General features: G+C 39.5%; 1 protein-coding gene across 2 annotated transcripts in view; it reads left to right on the top strand.

The window, feature by feature from the left end:
• Positions 1–15469, top strand: part of LOC134530976 (vascular endothelial growth factor C-like) — a 674879-nt gene that overhangs the window by 453729 nt on the left and 205681 nt on the right. For both annotated transcript variants that reach the window (XM_063366365.1, XM_063366366.1), the window contains exon 3: positions 12796–13028. In XM_063366365.1, the coding sequence (XP_063222435.1) occupies positions 12796–13028 (233 nt within the window). The remainder of the gene's footprint in view (positions 1–12795; positions 13029–15469) is intronic.

The raw sequence follows: 15469 nt of genomic DNA, 5'->3' as shown, positions 1-15469 counted from the left end.
GCGACGGAGTCCCGCGGCGGAGACCCACGAGGGGTGCTGCGGCGAGAGTTGCGCCGGAAGTGCGGCCCAGCGAGGTGTGTGAAACGAGTGACTGGGGAATTGACATTTCTTTACGTGTAATTAATTATCTGCCAATTTAGAAGATTATTTGTAAGTGGCAAGTAGTAGTAATAAATAAAACTGTGTGTAGTGATAAAAATCTTTAATTGGGCTATCCTTTACGAACCCCCGCGGTAAATCGTAACAATATCAGTAATGTTGGTTATTTTTAGCTATCAACAATTTAGATATACAATGATTATAATTTGCGACATTTTTAATTTTCCTTAAATTCCTCTTTTTAATTATAACTAGGCAAGTAATTTTATAAATATCACACTAATAAATTCTGAGAAGTAAATGTGTACTACAAAGTTGCGTGTCACCTCTTTCAATGAATCTTTAATATGCTCCTGATTAGGGTTGTTTGTGAAGGAGTCAGATCAGGGACTGGAAAAATTCACGATGTCTTTTTGTGTTTGTTTAGCAGGGTTTCGGGTCACACGTCTTCTTAAGGCGACACCACGAACACGATTACCTGCAGGGGTCTCCGGACGACTCGGATTCCGACCCAGTGCTCATGTGTTTGGCGTGGGATCGATCCCCTGACCGAGTTGCCCAAGATCTGATACTTCTTTGAGCGAGGGTCACTCACTGGCTCAGAGCCCTTCAGATAAACTGTAGGTCATTACTATAAAGTATTAAAAAGCAAAAATAATCTGAAAATTGTGTCTCGTCCCTAAGCATCATCGAGCTGCTATCAACACAAAAAAAATAATTTGATCGGAAGAAAGTTACCTCGGTCAGTTTTACGAATGAATACGTTTTCTCTATAATTATTGGTAAGAAATTATATTTATTATGAAATTAAACGCTAATTTCTTGCTGATGTGTTGCTAACATTTTTGTTATGCAATACTCACTAAATGATGAATATTTAATATTCTTTCTAGCGAATTTTTTTAAAAATATATTTCAACAACTTTCAGCATGATCCTTTATGCAGATACTTCCTGGTTAGCTAACAAAATTTCTTACAACATTCACATTATCTTTCGAACAGCCACGACGGACAGATCATGTCTGTGCGTGTTTATCGTGCAGTATTATCGTTGCCTGCAACGTCATCGTACCGTTGTAGGCACATGCACGTGATTGTTACGAAGTGCTTTGTGTGAAGTTATAAATTGTTGTAGCGTGGACACGCATTCAGAGAGGAAACTGAGTCGGGTGTTGTGAACAGCTTGAGGATCACTGCTAGGACCCGAAGTGTGACAATGAAAATATTCTCCGGAACATAAATGAAAATTAGTATTGAATTGAAAATTACAAAATAATTAATTATGTCGTCTCTTATGACTCGTAAATATGCTCGGGATTTTCCATAAACGCATGTCAGAGGAAAGCTCACGCTGAATGGAATCTAAAAGTCTATTATGTCCATTACCAAGCGTATGCGAGAACTACAGCAGGGTCGAAAATGAAATGAAAAAAAATTATATTCCGACTTCTACAAGAAAAATCTACGGCACGGACCCTAACTGGTCTTCCTCGGTTTTTATTAAGTAAAAATTATTTGATAAGGGAGCTACAATTTTCGAGTGTTACGAAAAGTCCGATCGCATGGGAGGAATATTTAAGTAGGTGGTGGGGATCCGGTTGAGGAGGAGACGGCAGGGGAGAGGTAGAAATTATGCAGCGTACTTGCACACTTGCATACTTGCATACTTGAACACTTGCATACTTTAACTTGCACATTTGTATACTTTAACGCTAGCATACTTGCACACTTTCATACTTGCGCACTTGCATACTTGTACATTCACATACTTACAAACTTGCATACTTGTACACTTGCACTTTTGTATACTTGTTTACTTTCAAACGAGCATAGTTGCGCTATAGCATAATTAAGCACTCACATCCTTGCATAAATTTTTTTGTTCTGTGACCTCAGCCAAAGAGAGTTATGTTTCCTGTACCTAATAATATAATAAGCAATAAGTTTCACTTTTTTTGCGCGTGGACTTTACGCAAGCATTTTTTTTTTTAAATATATAAAACAATAGAATCAGTCAGTGAAATGTCGTACTCCACCTGTTTACATTAGGCTGTTCACCTGGTACCAAAATATTCTTAGTCGTAGGTGCTGTGGTAAAAAAGCAGACTAATTCTAGAGTATCCGGGTTCTAAATCCTAGTCCAGCCATTCAGTTTCGGTGTCTTGTGGTTTCTCGAATTTCTTCCAGAAAAATACTGGTACGATGATTCCGTAAATATTGTGATTAGCTGATTATTTATGCGATTTACCTGCACTGTATTTTTTCTGTGTTCCCGTCGCCAATGAACATCCTGTCGAAAAAATGCAATATTTACCCATTTCCATTAATTTATTAGTAAAAACCTTACTAGTTCACGGTATATCCAACCGCCAGGCTAAATCAAAATTTTTACCAACTCCCACAGACCTATAAATTTCGGTTAATTTTCTTACAAGTTAAACTCCAAACAGCTATAGGTTATGTTCATGCGACGTCTTCAATCGGGTCACAGTAGTTTTGACATGCTTCAAGGCAGTCCATAACTAGGAGCAAAAATTTTTCGCGTATAAAGCTAAACGTTCACTAACTGTAACAAGTTATGCCCACGCCAGCGGTTTCTTCCATGTGATTGGCGGCCGTCTTAAAGAGAAACCATTGCCCTATTTTGCCGGGCCATTCAGGACGCGTTTGCTTCCTAACAGAGTTGCTGTTATTTATGTGTCGACAGTAGACACGTGCCTGAAAGAAACTTATCTAGTCACGAAAACAAATGATGCTTCAGTGTTTCAACACGTAGGTATTCTCGAAATCTTCTCGCGAAAAATAAATGGCCCCATCCATAACAATACCAAACCACCAGCAACCAAATGGTCGAAACACATATAGGTCATTCGAACCAAAAATGTCTTCTCTTAAGAATGGCAGCCTCTGAACGAGTGATTAAGACTCGAGAAAATACAGGAACATCAAGTCTAGCCTGCACGTTACCAAACCCGGGAAACTTCTGGGTCTCTGCTAACACTGTACATTGTAAATCGGCTGGACCTTTAACATGTCATTTGCATGGTCGATGGTTAAGTGATAACAATTAGCTAGACGTATCCTAGCACGCGTCCGATCGTGACTGTTCGATCGCAGAAGCCGTAGAAAGGCAGATATGTTTTAGCGCATCATGTTGGTAAAATACGCCGCGAAATGTTTGAGTGTCATCTCTTACAATAAGTGGAGACAATAACTGCGTGTCATGTAAGACTGTTAAAAATCCTGTTGCTCTTTTGTTCGGTACAAAAATTTATATTTTACGTAAAATACTTTTATATTTCAGGAGCTCATTGGTCTTATTCTTCTGGCACAGTCTCAGGTGTTGGAAAGAACTTCTCTCGACGTAGTCACCAAATAAAGGAGTGTTAAAAATAACACAGAATACCGCACATGGAAGTCTCACAATGGGTGGGAATTCTCAGCACCACCCACAAGTATCCAGCAACGAAGCTAAATAGCTACGGAGGACTGAGGATTTCTCCATTTAATAAACCTTCAGGTTTTTTTGGCTTGAACTTGACCTATCCTTGGCTACAAGCGGGCCTCTGTCTCCAGGCGGGTGGGGAGCGACGCTTGTGGAACTGCTGCGGCGGTGGCCAGGCGGACACGAATAGGGGGTGTCCATTAATTACGTGAGGCGATTTTGGCTATTTTTTCCACCTCTCCACCCCCCACCCCCTCAGTGAGATGTCGTGAGTTTCGGCTCGACCCCCTCTCCCACTAATCCCACGTGAAATTTTTCGAAATGTGTATTTTTAGTGTAAATACGTTAATCTGTGCTTGATTGCGTTGGATTTATTATTAAAAAATTTTTTTTTCTTAAAATTTTATTTCAGACTAGTATTTAAGACAGAATATAGTCTAGAATAACAGTGAGAAATTATAACATAGAATACTTAAATCGGAACTACTAAAATTCGTAAAAGAACATTCATTCTAATTCAGTTGATGGGGACTCTTGTGTGGTTTGAAGCGAGACTTTGTGGCATTCTCATAACCACAATAAATATTATTGTGTAGGATTCAGCCATATTTTAGTGGAGGATCATGTTTTACATAATTTAATCCAGTTTTCTAGCAATTTTACACTGTTTCTTGCGTAGGGAAAACGTGATATTTGCCGAGACCGCTTCCCCCCACCCCCACGTGAGATCGGGTGAGATTTGGCTCGAACCCCCCTAATAGCCACTCGTAGTTTATGGACGCCCCTTGCCGCGCCACGGGGCGCCCAATAAGGCCCGGACACGGGAGACGCGCGGTGCGCTCCCAAACCACATGCAAAGTGCGCCCCGCTAGTCGAACCCGCCGACCCCTCAAGGTGGGTTCACGCCGGTTCGCGCGCGGTTACAGAGGAACTGGCATCCCGGAGGATGGTAAAACCCTAACAACTCATAGGTCTTATTCTTCAAGCACAGTCTCAGGTGTTGGAAAGAACTTCACCCGACGGACGTAGTCACCAAGGAAAGGTTATCCATAAAAGAATGTCCCAGTTTAATTAAGACACTTTACAACAAATCATACATCAAATTGAAGGTAAACTAACCTAGATATTTTTCTTTAAAATGCTCAGTATGTACACCTTTATCTATACGGCACACATCCCATCTGAAGTCCAAATTCTTCTCACACTTTGGTTAACTATCCGGAGTAATGGAAAGTATAGCCTCTTCAATTCTATGTCTTGAATCTGGCAAATCATTAGGTCGCGGCGGATCGTAGGCGCAATATTTTATAAAGCCCCAAAATAAAAAATTCATATGGCGTTATGTCAGGTGAATGGGGAAGCCAGCTGAAAAGAGCTCTGTCGTCTCGACCATAACGACCAAGCTGTCAGGGACTTCGACGTTCAACCACCCTCGTACAAAGAGATTACAATGGGGAGGGGCTCCAGACCTGTTGCCAAATAAAGATTACGGGTTCACCCTCTACTGGTAACGCTCAGGAGTCGCCATTTTGCATAGGGGTGCTGCAGGCGATAAAAACCACAAAGCAGTACTCGCACATGCGCTTAACTTAAACTGAGTTACTCTTTAATTGTGACCTTGAACCAACACACTGCAACGCTATTACAATTTTTCAACTGGGACATTCTTCTATGACATACATACTGTACTTGTCGGGGCCCATCCTCAATGCTTATTGGTAATTTTAAAACTGAAAAAAATCTAACGACTACATGTTGGTTTGGCTATAACTGTGTATTTGATCTGCGCGTGTCGCATAACTTATAAGTTGAGACCGGAAAAATTCAAGCATTCTTTTCTTGATATGCTAACATTCAAATAATTATACCTTTGTACTGCTTCTGCTATTGGTTCGCTATTTATCTGAAGGTCTGTTGGTCAATTAGAGACCCTCAATCAAAAAAAGTATCTTATCACCAGTTACCCAGTTGCGACGCCTCACAAGTCAGCAGTCAATGAACAAGTGACGTTTGTCCGAGTTTGCATTGGATCGTGGATTATATATTGTAGGTAATTTAACCCGCGCATTTTTCCAGTCTCTACTTTTAAGGTTTCCTATGAATTATATTAACAATACACTTTTAACTTTTGTTCCAATATGATGCCCTTCCAACAAAAATCTTATCAATCCTAAAGGAATATATTAATACACCAACAAAAAGGGAGGGGAAAACCTCCTTGCTTGCCGTTTGAAAGCAAACCGCAAGCAAGGAGGTTCTACCCCTTCCCTCCCTTCTCTTCCATTGCCAACCTTCGAAGTCCTTGCGTGTAAACCGCATGTTTGATGTAACTAACTATGGCACTTCAATTTGGTCTCTTTTATAAAAAAAATTAAAGAATATTTTAATAAACTTCTTTACAGACTGTAGGATAAGTCAGTGCGATGAATCATAGCGTAACGAAAAATGCGACTCTCTGGAATGGAACGCTCGGTAGAGGAGATAGACAAGTGTAAGAAATTTGGGTTTTTTTTCGTCACCAGGTTGGCTACAGGATTAAACTTCTAGTTTGGTTAAACATTTTCACGGTTAAAAATTACTTTTTACTGGCCAAAAATAGAGATTCTACTGAAAGTACGAGAGTTTTTGAAGTGAAAACTTCTTTAGTCGCGTTGAGCGATTATTGGTAGGGGCAAAACTTATGGGTTTGCGTCACCAACATGCTAATGACATGTTGCGCTAGACTGGCGACGCGCAGCGGCCCGTGTACACGTATAAGGAAATATGCACTTATATATTGTATATACTCGACTGTATCATGTGCGTGTTGGAATATTTTTGTATGGGTAAAATCTTGTGAGTTCGCGTCAGTAAGTGAAGTTAAATTGACCACGTTGAAAGTTTAATTTGTGTATACTGTGCATTGCCCAGTGAACACATGACCTAGGTCTGACATCACTGGTAAGTCATAGCTAGGTAATGAATTTTTACGTAATTTTGACACACCACTGACATTTGTTTGACTAAAAAAAATGATGTAAGGATAACATATATCATGCTGACATCATACTAATATAATACCAAAATAATTTTCTTACGTTCATTTGACGTTGAAATGATGTCATGTTACACATTTAAAACCAAAGTTTTAAGTTTTCACTTCTGCCGACAGTCCACATGACTGCCCTTTTTTTTTTGTTTAACAAATAACGCCCAAAATTAAGGAAAATAACTGTGTTTCGTCATTACATATACAAGTCTTGGCACATATCCGTTAAATAATGTTATGAACGTGAGCAAGGCCGGGAGACGTGCAGGTGCAGCGCTGGCTGGCGGCTGCCGCAACATGAGATGCTCCGCGCGCGCCTGGAAGATAACAAGGATTGTCGCTTTCCCCCCCTCCTTCCCAACACTCCCCGCGCGGCGCCCTACCTTTGACACGTAACTGACACCGGACAGCTGAGGAGTTACGCGAGCCGCCGACACGTGTTTCGAGAGATTTCTGCCGTCTTGATGGCGCGGAATGACGCGACTGGCCCCAGCCGTACCCGGGAGTTCTGGAAGGTGTCTGGGCCTATTTATACATGCCCGGGACGCCGGCCTGGAGTCAGTGAGCAGTAAGAGTTCAGTCGGGAGTTCTCCGGCGGCGGAGTTTCCGGGGCGATAGTGCCGCAGGTGTGGCAGAGTGGCGAAGTCCTTGGACGAAGGTTCCAGGGCAGTGAGTGAGTGAGCGAGTTCAGAGTGAAGTCGGAAGTTTTCCAGCGGCAGAGTTCCCGGGCGATAAAGTGGCGAAGTCCCTGGACAAAGGTTCCAGGGCGAATAGTTCAGTTCCGGGCGATAGTGTCGCAGGCGCGGCGGAGTTCCGAGTGAAGTTCCAAGCGAGGCGTCGAGTGGGATCTCGGTGAAGGGGAAGTGCGACGGCAGCGGTGGAGTGCGGCGACGGAGTCCTGCGACGGAGGACCACGAGGGGTGCTGCGGCGAGAGTTGAGCCAGAGGTGCGGCCCAGCGAGGCATGTGGATTGTGAGAAACGAGTAACTGGAGGAAGCAACATTATTTTTAAGTACAATTGATTAATTGGCATTTTTTTATATTATTAGCTAGTAATGTAAATAGTGGCAATAAATAAAACTGTGTGTGATAAAAATCTTTAATTGGACTATCCTTTAAGAACCCGCAGTGAATCTTAACGATATTTATGTACATTTTTTATGGCTTCACCATCGCGTTTATACAAAACTTATAAAGTAAACTTCATCTGATAATTAAGTGGATTCCTGTTGGCTTGTCGCTCTGCCCACACTTAGTTGAGTAAAATTTTGCCATTCATCGACGTACCGCCAACACGTCAAAACGTGTGCTTGGATCAGTTCCCTCTACCAACGTAATTACATTTAGATTTCGAACAGGCTCAAACCCGAATTTTCCGTGAGTGAGAACCGTTTCAAACTTCCCCGTGAGTCAGTGGGTTTTCACGTGGAACCCCCCGAACCCTTCCGGCCCAAGCATTCCCTCGATGAACGATCTCGTGGCATCGTTGCTCAACGCCTCACGAAAAAAGATCCTTAATACCATTAGTGCGGTTTTTGTTTTATTGCACGTAATGACTTCAGGCCCTCGCCTACCTGATCAAACGTGAAACACGTGATCCTAAAACTGCTGAAGATACCATAGCGGTGTATGTTTACGTACGAATATTGAAAATAGCTAAGATGAATGTATTCATAAGTATTTTTAGACATGAAACAAACTGTACAGATTGTTAAAAGCACTCAAGGGACTTGCAATACAACTTTTTCTTCATCTCGCCACGTTACATATTGTAATGGTTACCACTCAAATCTTATAGTCGCTCTATGCACGACGAGAAGACTGCGCGCCAGTTCAGAGGCGATTGCGCGCTAGAAGCACGCGTCAAACTTATCATCCCACCTCACTAACACAAATACACCTCTGACAATGCGGGCACCTCAAAAGTTCGTTTTCTATGGAACGATATCATTGAGGCTCATTCAACATTTTATGTAATATTTATCAAAAGTTATGAGTGTAAGTCCAAAGTTGGGCCATACAACATTAAGTCCAGTTAAAATGTTATGTTTGGTTTGGAAAAAAAAATCATAAGTTTATTCTTGATTACGTACCACAGGGTAATGGAGATTGTCTAAAAACACCGTATCATTATGGGGCATTAGGCTTCTCCATCTTGCATTTTCAAATCATTTGATACCGTTTGCAATAAATTTTTTGCACTATTTCTTTTTGACATGGCAAATGACTTAGCTTTTGTTACTTATTGAAGTCAACACTTGTAGACTGGTGAGATTAGCACGATAGTTACAGTCGCCCGCGTGAGATAATAAGATACTTCCTCGCAGAGAATACAAACTTTGGACTGTTAGTGAATACATATGTAGTTGCAACAAGGTACAGAAGGTATGGGAGATATTATGAATGCCCTGACACTGAATTGGGATAAATAGTTCAAAATTAGAATTATAACCAAAATATGGAGAAAAAAAGCCAAGATGACGGGGTCTAATCCCCCTAAAATAGCAGTGTTTTTTTTTACCTTCTCCTGTTTTTTTTCCAATATTCACTAATACTGGTTTTGTACGTAGAAACAGATTTACAACCTGACACAGCGAGAGTGAACGTTTTGTGCCTTTGGTGTTCCACCGTGAACAAGCCCTAACTCCACCGGCGACCTGTTCTACACACAAAAGCCACTCCACGCGGGCGAGGATAATCCTGCCCGAAAGACGCGACACTTAATTGCTCGGCAGCGCGTCGTTTCGTTAAGGGCGTAGAGGCGAACCAGCTCTCGACGCCCGAGCCCAGCTTACACGACGCCAAGTTTCTGATGGGCGCGCGCGCTTGGGGACAATTCCTTTCCTTCCTGTGGCGTCGTTTAAGTCGGGATCCAGTCGGGATCGAGCGACGAGTGACGCCACTGAAAACCGGGTGTCAATGACTCTTCACGGGATTGGGTGACTGACTGATCGATTGATTTCAATCAGTCCAATTAGGAAAACATGCGAATGCATTTCAACATTTGGGTTCAATGGAAATTGAAAATATCTATTGGAAAGTCCTTAACACCCTATTCAAGTAATTTAACTGTTTAATAACCACGTTACACTTTGTTTAAGTTAAAAAACCATTAACAACTTGGTTGTTTCTTTGATTTATCTGTAATTTACAAGAATAATATTGCATTTAAACAACCTAAAAAATATAAAAAGATATATTTTTTTATATCTCTAAATTTTAAAGTTGTTGTTTCCTTTATTTTTGATAAAATATAGCTGCAAAATATTTTAACAAAATTTATTTCAAGATTTTTGCAAAATATTTCCACCAAATAACTAGTACCATTATATAATTTTAATAAAATTCTATATTTTAAATTTTGGAATGCTAAAAACGAATGTGTATTTAAAGGAATTGTAACAAAATTTTCTTTTTGTAATGGAAAACTTCCATTGAAATTCTAAACAGAATCTAAAGGGTAATTTGCCGCCATACATTTCGGATAAAGGTAGGCAATGTAATGCTTTCAGACGTCCTTCATCACAGCCAAAGTACCTTAAAGAATGCAGGTATAGTGTAAGGTGCGCCTCAGACACACCTATGTGACTCCTCCCTCTCAACTTTCCCTCTTCGAGGAATGCCGGGGAGGCGGAATTGTTCGTCAAGAACATTACGTAACGGAACATGACAATGGGCGACGCAAGTGTCTTTGTTCAACCACACCAGCATTTTCCACGTCGTTAATCGCTTAACAAGTTACATTCCTGATGTCTTATTGCTGTTTAATGTAACTACATGAGGTACGCTTACAAAAAAAATGTCATAAGTTATTTTATGGACGCATATTTTGCTAAGTAGTTCCATTCGTTTGGACTGTCAATTTTGAACAACTAATAAAATGCTTGTTTGGCCAGGGAAAATTTTTTTTTGCTTAAATTAATGTGATAAAATTTACACTGAAAAATTATTTTGTGAGATGAGTGTTAGTTTGCATCTTGTAATATAACAAAACAAATTCAGAAATTTAAGTAGATCTATTAAATTTATAAATTCGTAATACCATTAATATTACCCCTATTAAGAAAAAATATTGAAATCATTTACTTACATTTCCACACTTTTAAAATATAAAATAAATTTATTAGTAATGAAAATCAGCATCATAATAATAGCCGTGACTGACATGGCTTGGCTATGTCCTGTATTTAAATTTAATACATTTATATAATTTCTGTTTTATTTATTTTCTGTATACTGTATGCTGCCTGAGAAAGACTTTCATTTCAAAGTTAATAACTTTAATTATTAATTATGGTAGAAACTTAAATTGATAGAGTTTTCGTTTAATGTAAACCTTTATACCTTATAAATTCGTTTACTCTAAATGATAAAACTGGCGACAAAGATTGATTTTCACAATCCAATCTGTAATCTTTGTAATGTTATTATTTGATAATTTTATGTAATAACTATTACTAAACTAAAAAATGGCCAGCATTTACACTTAAGATAAATTTATTTAAATTTTCCATAATATTGATAAAAAGTATTTTATTTCCTTGCCATACTTTAATTATTTTATATCAACAGTTTTCTGCTTGATGTTATTTGTCACCAGCTGTGGCCAGAGAATTTCATGGGGGACAAATTTCTTGAGATGGCTTTATACTTAACTGCAGACAGTAATATTAAGAGTCTCAGATAATATAAAATCTGTCCAGAAGTAATCACACGGTCCCATAAGGCGAAGTTAAACTTGTTAAAAAATTTTGTACTGGAAGTACACAGTTGGAACAAGTAGTTGGACCTACTTAACCAAAATAATGTTCGGGTTAACAATAACCTTGTGAAAAAATTATGTGGATTTGGCATCCACTTACCAGTACTAATAGGTGAAATTTTGCGTCAGAACATGATGATCGTGATGATGAAATTTTTGCAGCAAAATTTCTGATATTTGGAGAAAATTTACAATGAAATATAGTATCACTACAATACATTACAACTTGGGGAAAGTTACGTGAAGGATTAGTGGGAAACTATCCCATAACGATTCGACTTCATCTTGCTCCCAAAAAATTCAGTCTGCCTTGGCGAAGTTTCACTGACGGTGCTTATAAATTGCCTACCAGCGACGAAATGCTCTCGACGGATGTGGGCAGCGTGTAGTTATGCCTGAGTAGCGGAGGCGGGTAAAAGTAAAAAAAAACGTAATTCCAATGGTTCCCGAAAGAGTGTGCGCAGGGCACTCACTACCTTGTAGTATCAGGGCCTAAAGGTTTGCCCGGGTCGGGGAGAGGAAGTTTGGATCCTTACTTACCGAATGATACAAGTCCCAGGCCTGCGGTTGGGACTTGTTTCGGCAGGCGTGTGCGAACCAAGTAAAAGTCCAACGCGAAGGGAGAGGAGGGAATAAAATGCCCGGCTTGCTGGGAATGGTGCTGTATCACGACTGATACGCCTCTCGGGCGCCGGTTAGTACCTGAGTGGTGTAGGTGCTGAAAGTTACACGGCACAGCCAGTCAACTGAAAGGGAGTGCGTGGTGTGACGACGATAATGTGTGCCTATCACGCAGATCTCAAGATAATAGCTCTCACTTGTCATGAGGCTTGAAAAAATAGATTATTATAATTTTATTTTTGTATTAAAATATGACTAAAATGTAAATTAATACCTTTATAATTAATATATAATAAAAAAATTGCCATTTAATCATCATAAAGTGACATATGAGTCCTCCACTACGTGGGTGCCAGGTCGTGTACACACATTCATCATTTAGGACAATCATTTGACAAAAATAACGCACATTTGATACACATTCAACATAAAAAGACCACTGGACATACATTCGACAAAAAAAATTCGCACATTCAACAAAAAAAGACACACATTCTATAAAAAATGAGACACATTGAACAGACATCCGAAAAATAAGGACACCGAGGCTCGTTGCATGACGCAGACAATTCCACGATGTGAGTTGTCGGTTCACTGTTAGAAATAACAGTAAAATTACGGATTTTTCAACTAAGAATTCAACTGAAATAAACGAATACTTCTACGTAATTTAAAATAACTGATTCTTTGTAGAAACTACGTCGTGTTTCGACTTCCGAGTTAATGTTTCGTTCTAAACGAAGGTGGACAAAATAAGAGGGTTTTTTTTACTGTAGAGTTGACTTGGATGATTTGTGACCAGCGTTCTTCGTGATTGACCAGTGTGCTGGTTGTCGCAGAGGCGGAGATACGCGCCGCCGTGACCCACGCGCTGCGCGTGAACCAAGAGGGCAGCTGCCGGCTGCCGCGGCCCAAGGTGATCAACGTGAAGGACGTGTACCCGCACACGGCCAAGGCGTACATCCCGCACTGCACCATCCTGCACCAGTGCGGCGACGACACGGGCTGCTGCCGCTCCGACGCGCTCAGCTGCAAGCCGCTCTCCACCCACCGCGTCGAGCTCTTCTTCTACGTGAGTACCTCTGCGTCCCTGCGTCCTTGCGTCCCTTGCGTCCCTGCCGGACAGCCGTCTGGCCGTGTCCACTCGACATCGGCCTGCGAACCAGCTGCAACTGATTCCCTCATTTCCGTGCCATTCAGCGTGAAAGAAAACCAGGAAAAATCAATTTTAGAGTGTTTTGACTTTATGGACTGTTCTTATCATCTCATCATTGAGGAGACTGAGAAACCACAATTTTAAATCCATAGATATTTTTTTGTATAAATGTGATTTTGAAGCAGGGAAGTGCTCGAGCACTTCGCTCATGGAAAAGGGGATTTTTTTTAAATAAGGAGATATGCTCACTTTAATTAATGAATTTTAAAATAAAGAAAAAAATATTAAAAATTACTTTATCACAATATGTTTTCGCCCAGGTTATGATCACAACCATTATTCAACACATATCGCAATAACGTAGTAAAATATAGGAGTTACGTTGAACATTTAAGTTCCCGCTTCCTCTTCAGCTTCATAACTTTAGTAATTTCATAATTTTATCACTGGTAGTTTAGTTTATTTTTTTTAAGGGAAAAAAACAAATGTCGTTGGTTTCTAACAGAGAATGCATGGCAGAAATCTAGTCCACCCTGTCAATACAACTGTTTCTGATACCAGCTTTGTAAATAAAAGTCGTTATTTGCACTTCTTGCAGCTTACTGCTCGTCCTGAAGAACTTTGTGTCAGCTTCAAAAAAAGTCTGGAAATTTTTCGTGGATGCTAAATTTATCCACAACCGCTAGTAATTTTACTCAAACTCAGCCTGGACTGAGATAGAATATATTTGGCCAAGGTAGATTGCAATCAACTGTAATATCGTACATTATCTAAAACTAGAAGAAATATAATTTATGTGTCTTTGTTAATTTAGAGCGAACCGTGAACGTTCTGTGTTGAAATATATGCTTCCTTTATTTCTGAGTAAAGTGTGGGATGAGCATATTACATCGATAAAAGCCAATTAGCAGTGTCATGTATGTTAAGCGAAAAGATTTTCAGACCAGTTGTGTGTACACCAATCATATAATAGCTATCCAGTGCGAAAGCAAACGCTGGATGGTCCGGCCAAATAACGAAATGGATTCTCTTGCATACGGCGTCATTTACAAGGTAACAAAAGGTAGCGCAGGCCAACCCCACTACAGTCTAATGAGCGGAAAATATATTCCCCTACCAAAAATTACAAAAATGGCAAATGAAAACAAAGCATATGGAAGCCTACCAAATATACCACTTATCACACTCTAGATCATTATCTCTTCTTGTATCAATAGACACGAGAATTTCGTGTATATGTTAGGTATTAAAGTAAAATTGAATTGCATATACATCTGCTTTACATTAAAGGTTGTACAACAGGAAAATTTCCCTTTAGCTACTTTGGATGATTACAAGCATGTAATAAACAAGGAAGAGAATTATAACCTGTTTACGTGTAAATTGTTTAAACGATGAAAATCCCCTGGCACATGATCTTTGTATTAGCCAGTGACATTCTTAAATGGTTTGGCTATTAATAGATAAGTTGGGTCTAGCTTGGAGCATAAAAATATTATCAAAAGAATCATAGCTTCTCTTACCGACTGAAAGGAAACACAAAGAATGTGTTTTTAAGCACTCAGATTATTTGTAATGCAATTAAGCCTCTCAATTCCACTGAATTTAAAGCAGACTAATAACACTATATTTAATAATAATTAGAGACCGAAAAAATTTTCGGTTTCAGTGACATACAGGATAGACCCCATGATCCTCTATGCCCTTGGGCAAATCACGTCTACTCATTGACTACTGACTCATGACACTATTCCATTAGGAGCTCGTGAAGATTCTTATTTTGTCTAAGGTTTTTCATTGGCCCATAATCCTTCAGATAAACTATGGCCTAATTATTGAAGCAGCAAAACGGTATTTTTTTTTTTGGATTCTAGCCTATGGCGAAATGAATCCGCGGTTTTTCCAGATCTTTACTAATAATATTTTGCACCAATCGGGGGTTTGAAGAATTTACTCTTAGAGTATAAACATAAGTTATATAGATAATATCTTGAAGGATGGCCCCACATTTTTCACTTCAGCTTCTTTGTGCGTGTCACGGATTCAAAAATGCATGGGCCATAATATAACTTAAGACAAAAATGTTTTTATGAATATGATTTACCAAGAAAAGTATAAAGAAAGAGTAGATTGTAACCTATGGTTGGCCTCCGTACAAGTAAGTTAATGTGGTGAATATAATATTTTAGATTTTAATAGTTTCTAGCATTATAACCAGTATTTTTTTTAGTAAATATACTAAAAAATGGAATTTATCTAAAGCATAAGATTTCTGCAGGCACACATAAACCGCTATACACATGACTAGACACAGGCACTAGATGACATATTTGGGATTTTCCCAATAACTTATGGAA

This window comes from Bacillus rossius, chromosome 3 (assembly GCF_032445375.1).
Source record: "Bacillus rossius redtenbacheri isolate Brsri chromosome 3, Brsri_v3, whole genome shotgun sequence".
Lineage (NCBI taxonomy): Eukaryota > Metazoa > Arthropoda > Insecta > Phasmatodea > Bacillidae > Bacillus > Bacillus rossius.
The sequence above is the reverse complement of the archived record's forward strand: the minus strand, read 5'-3'. Positions and strand labels throughout refer to the sequence as shown.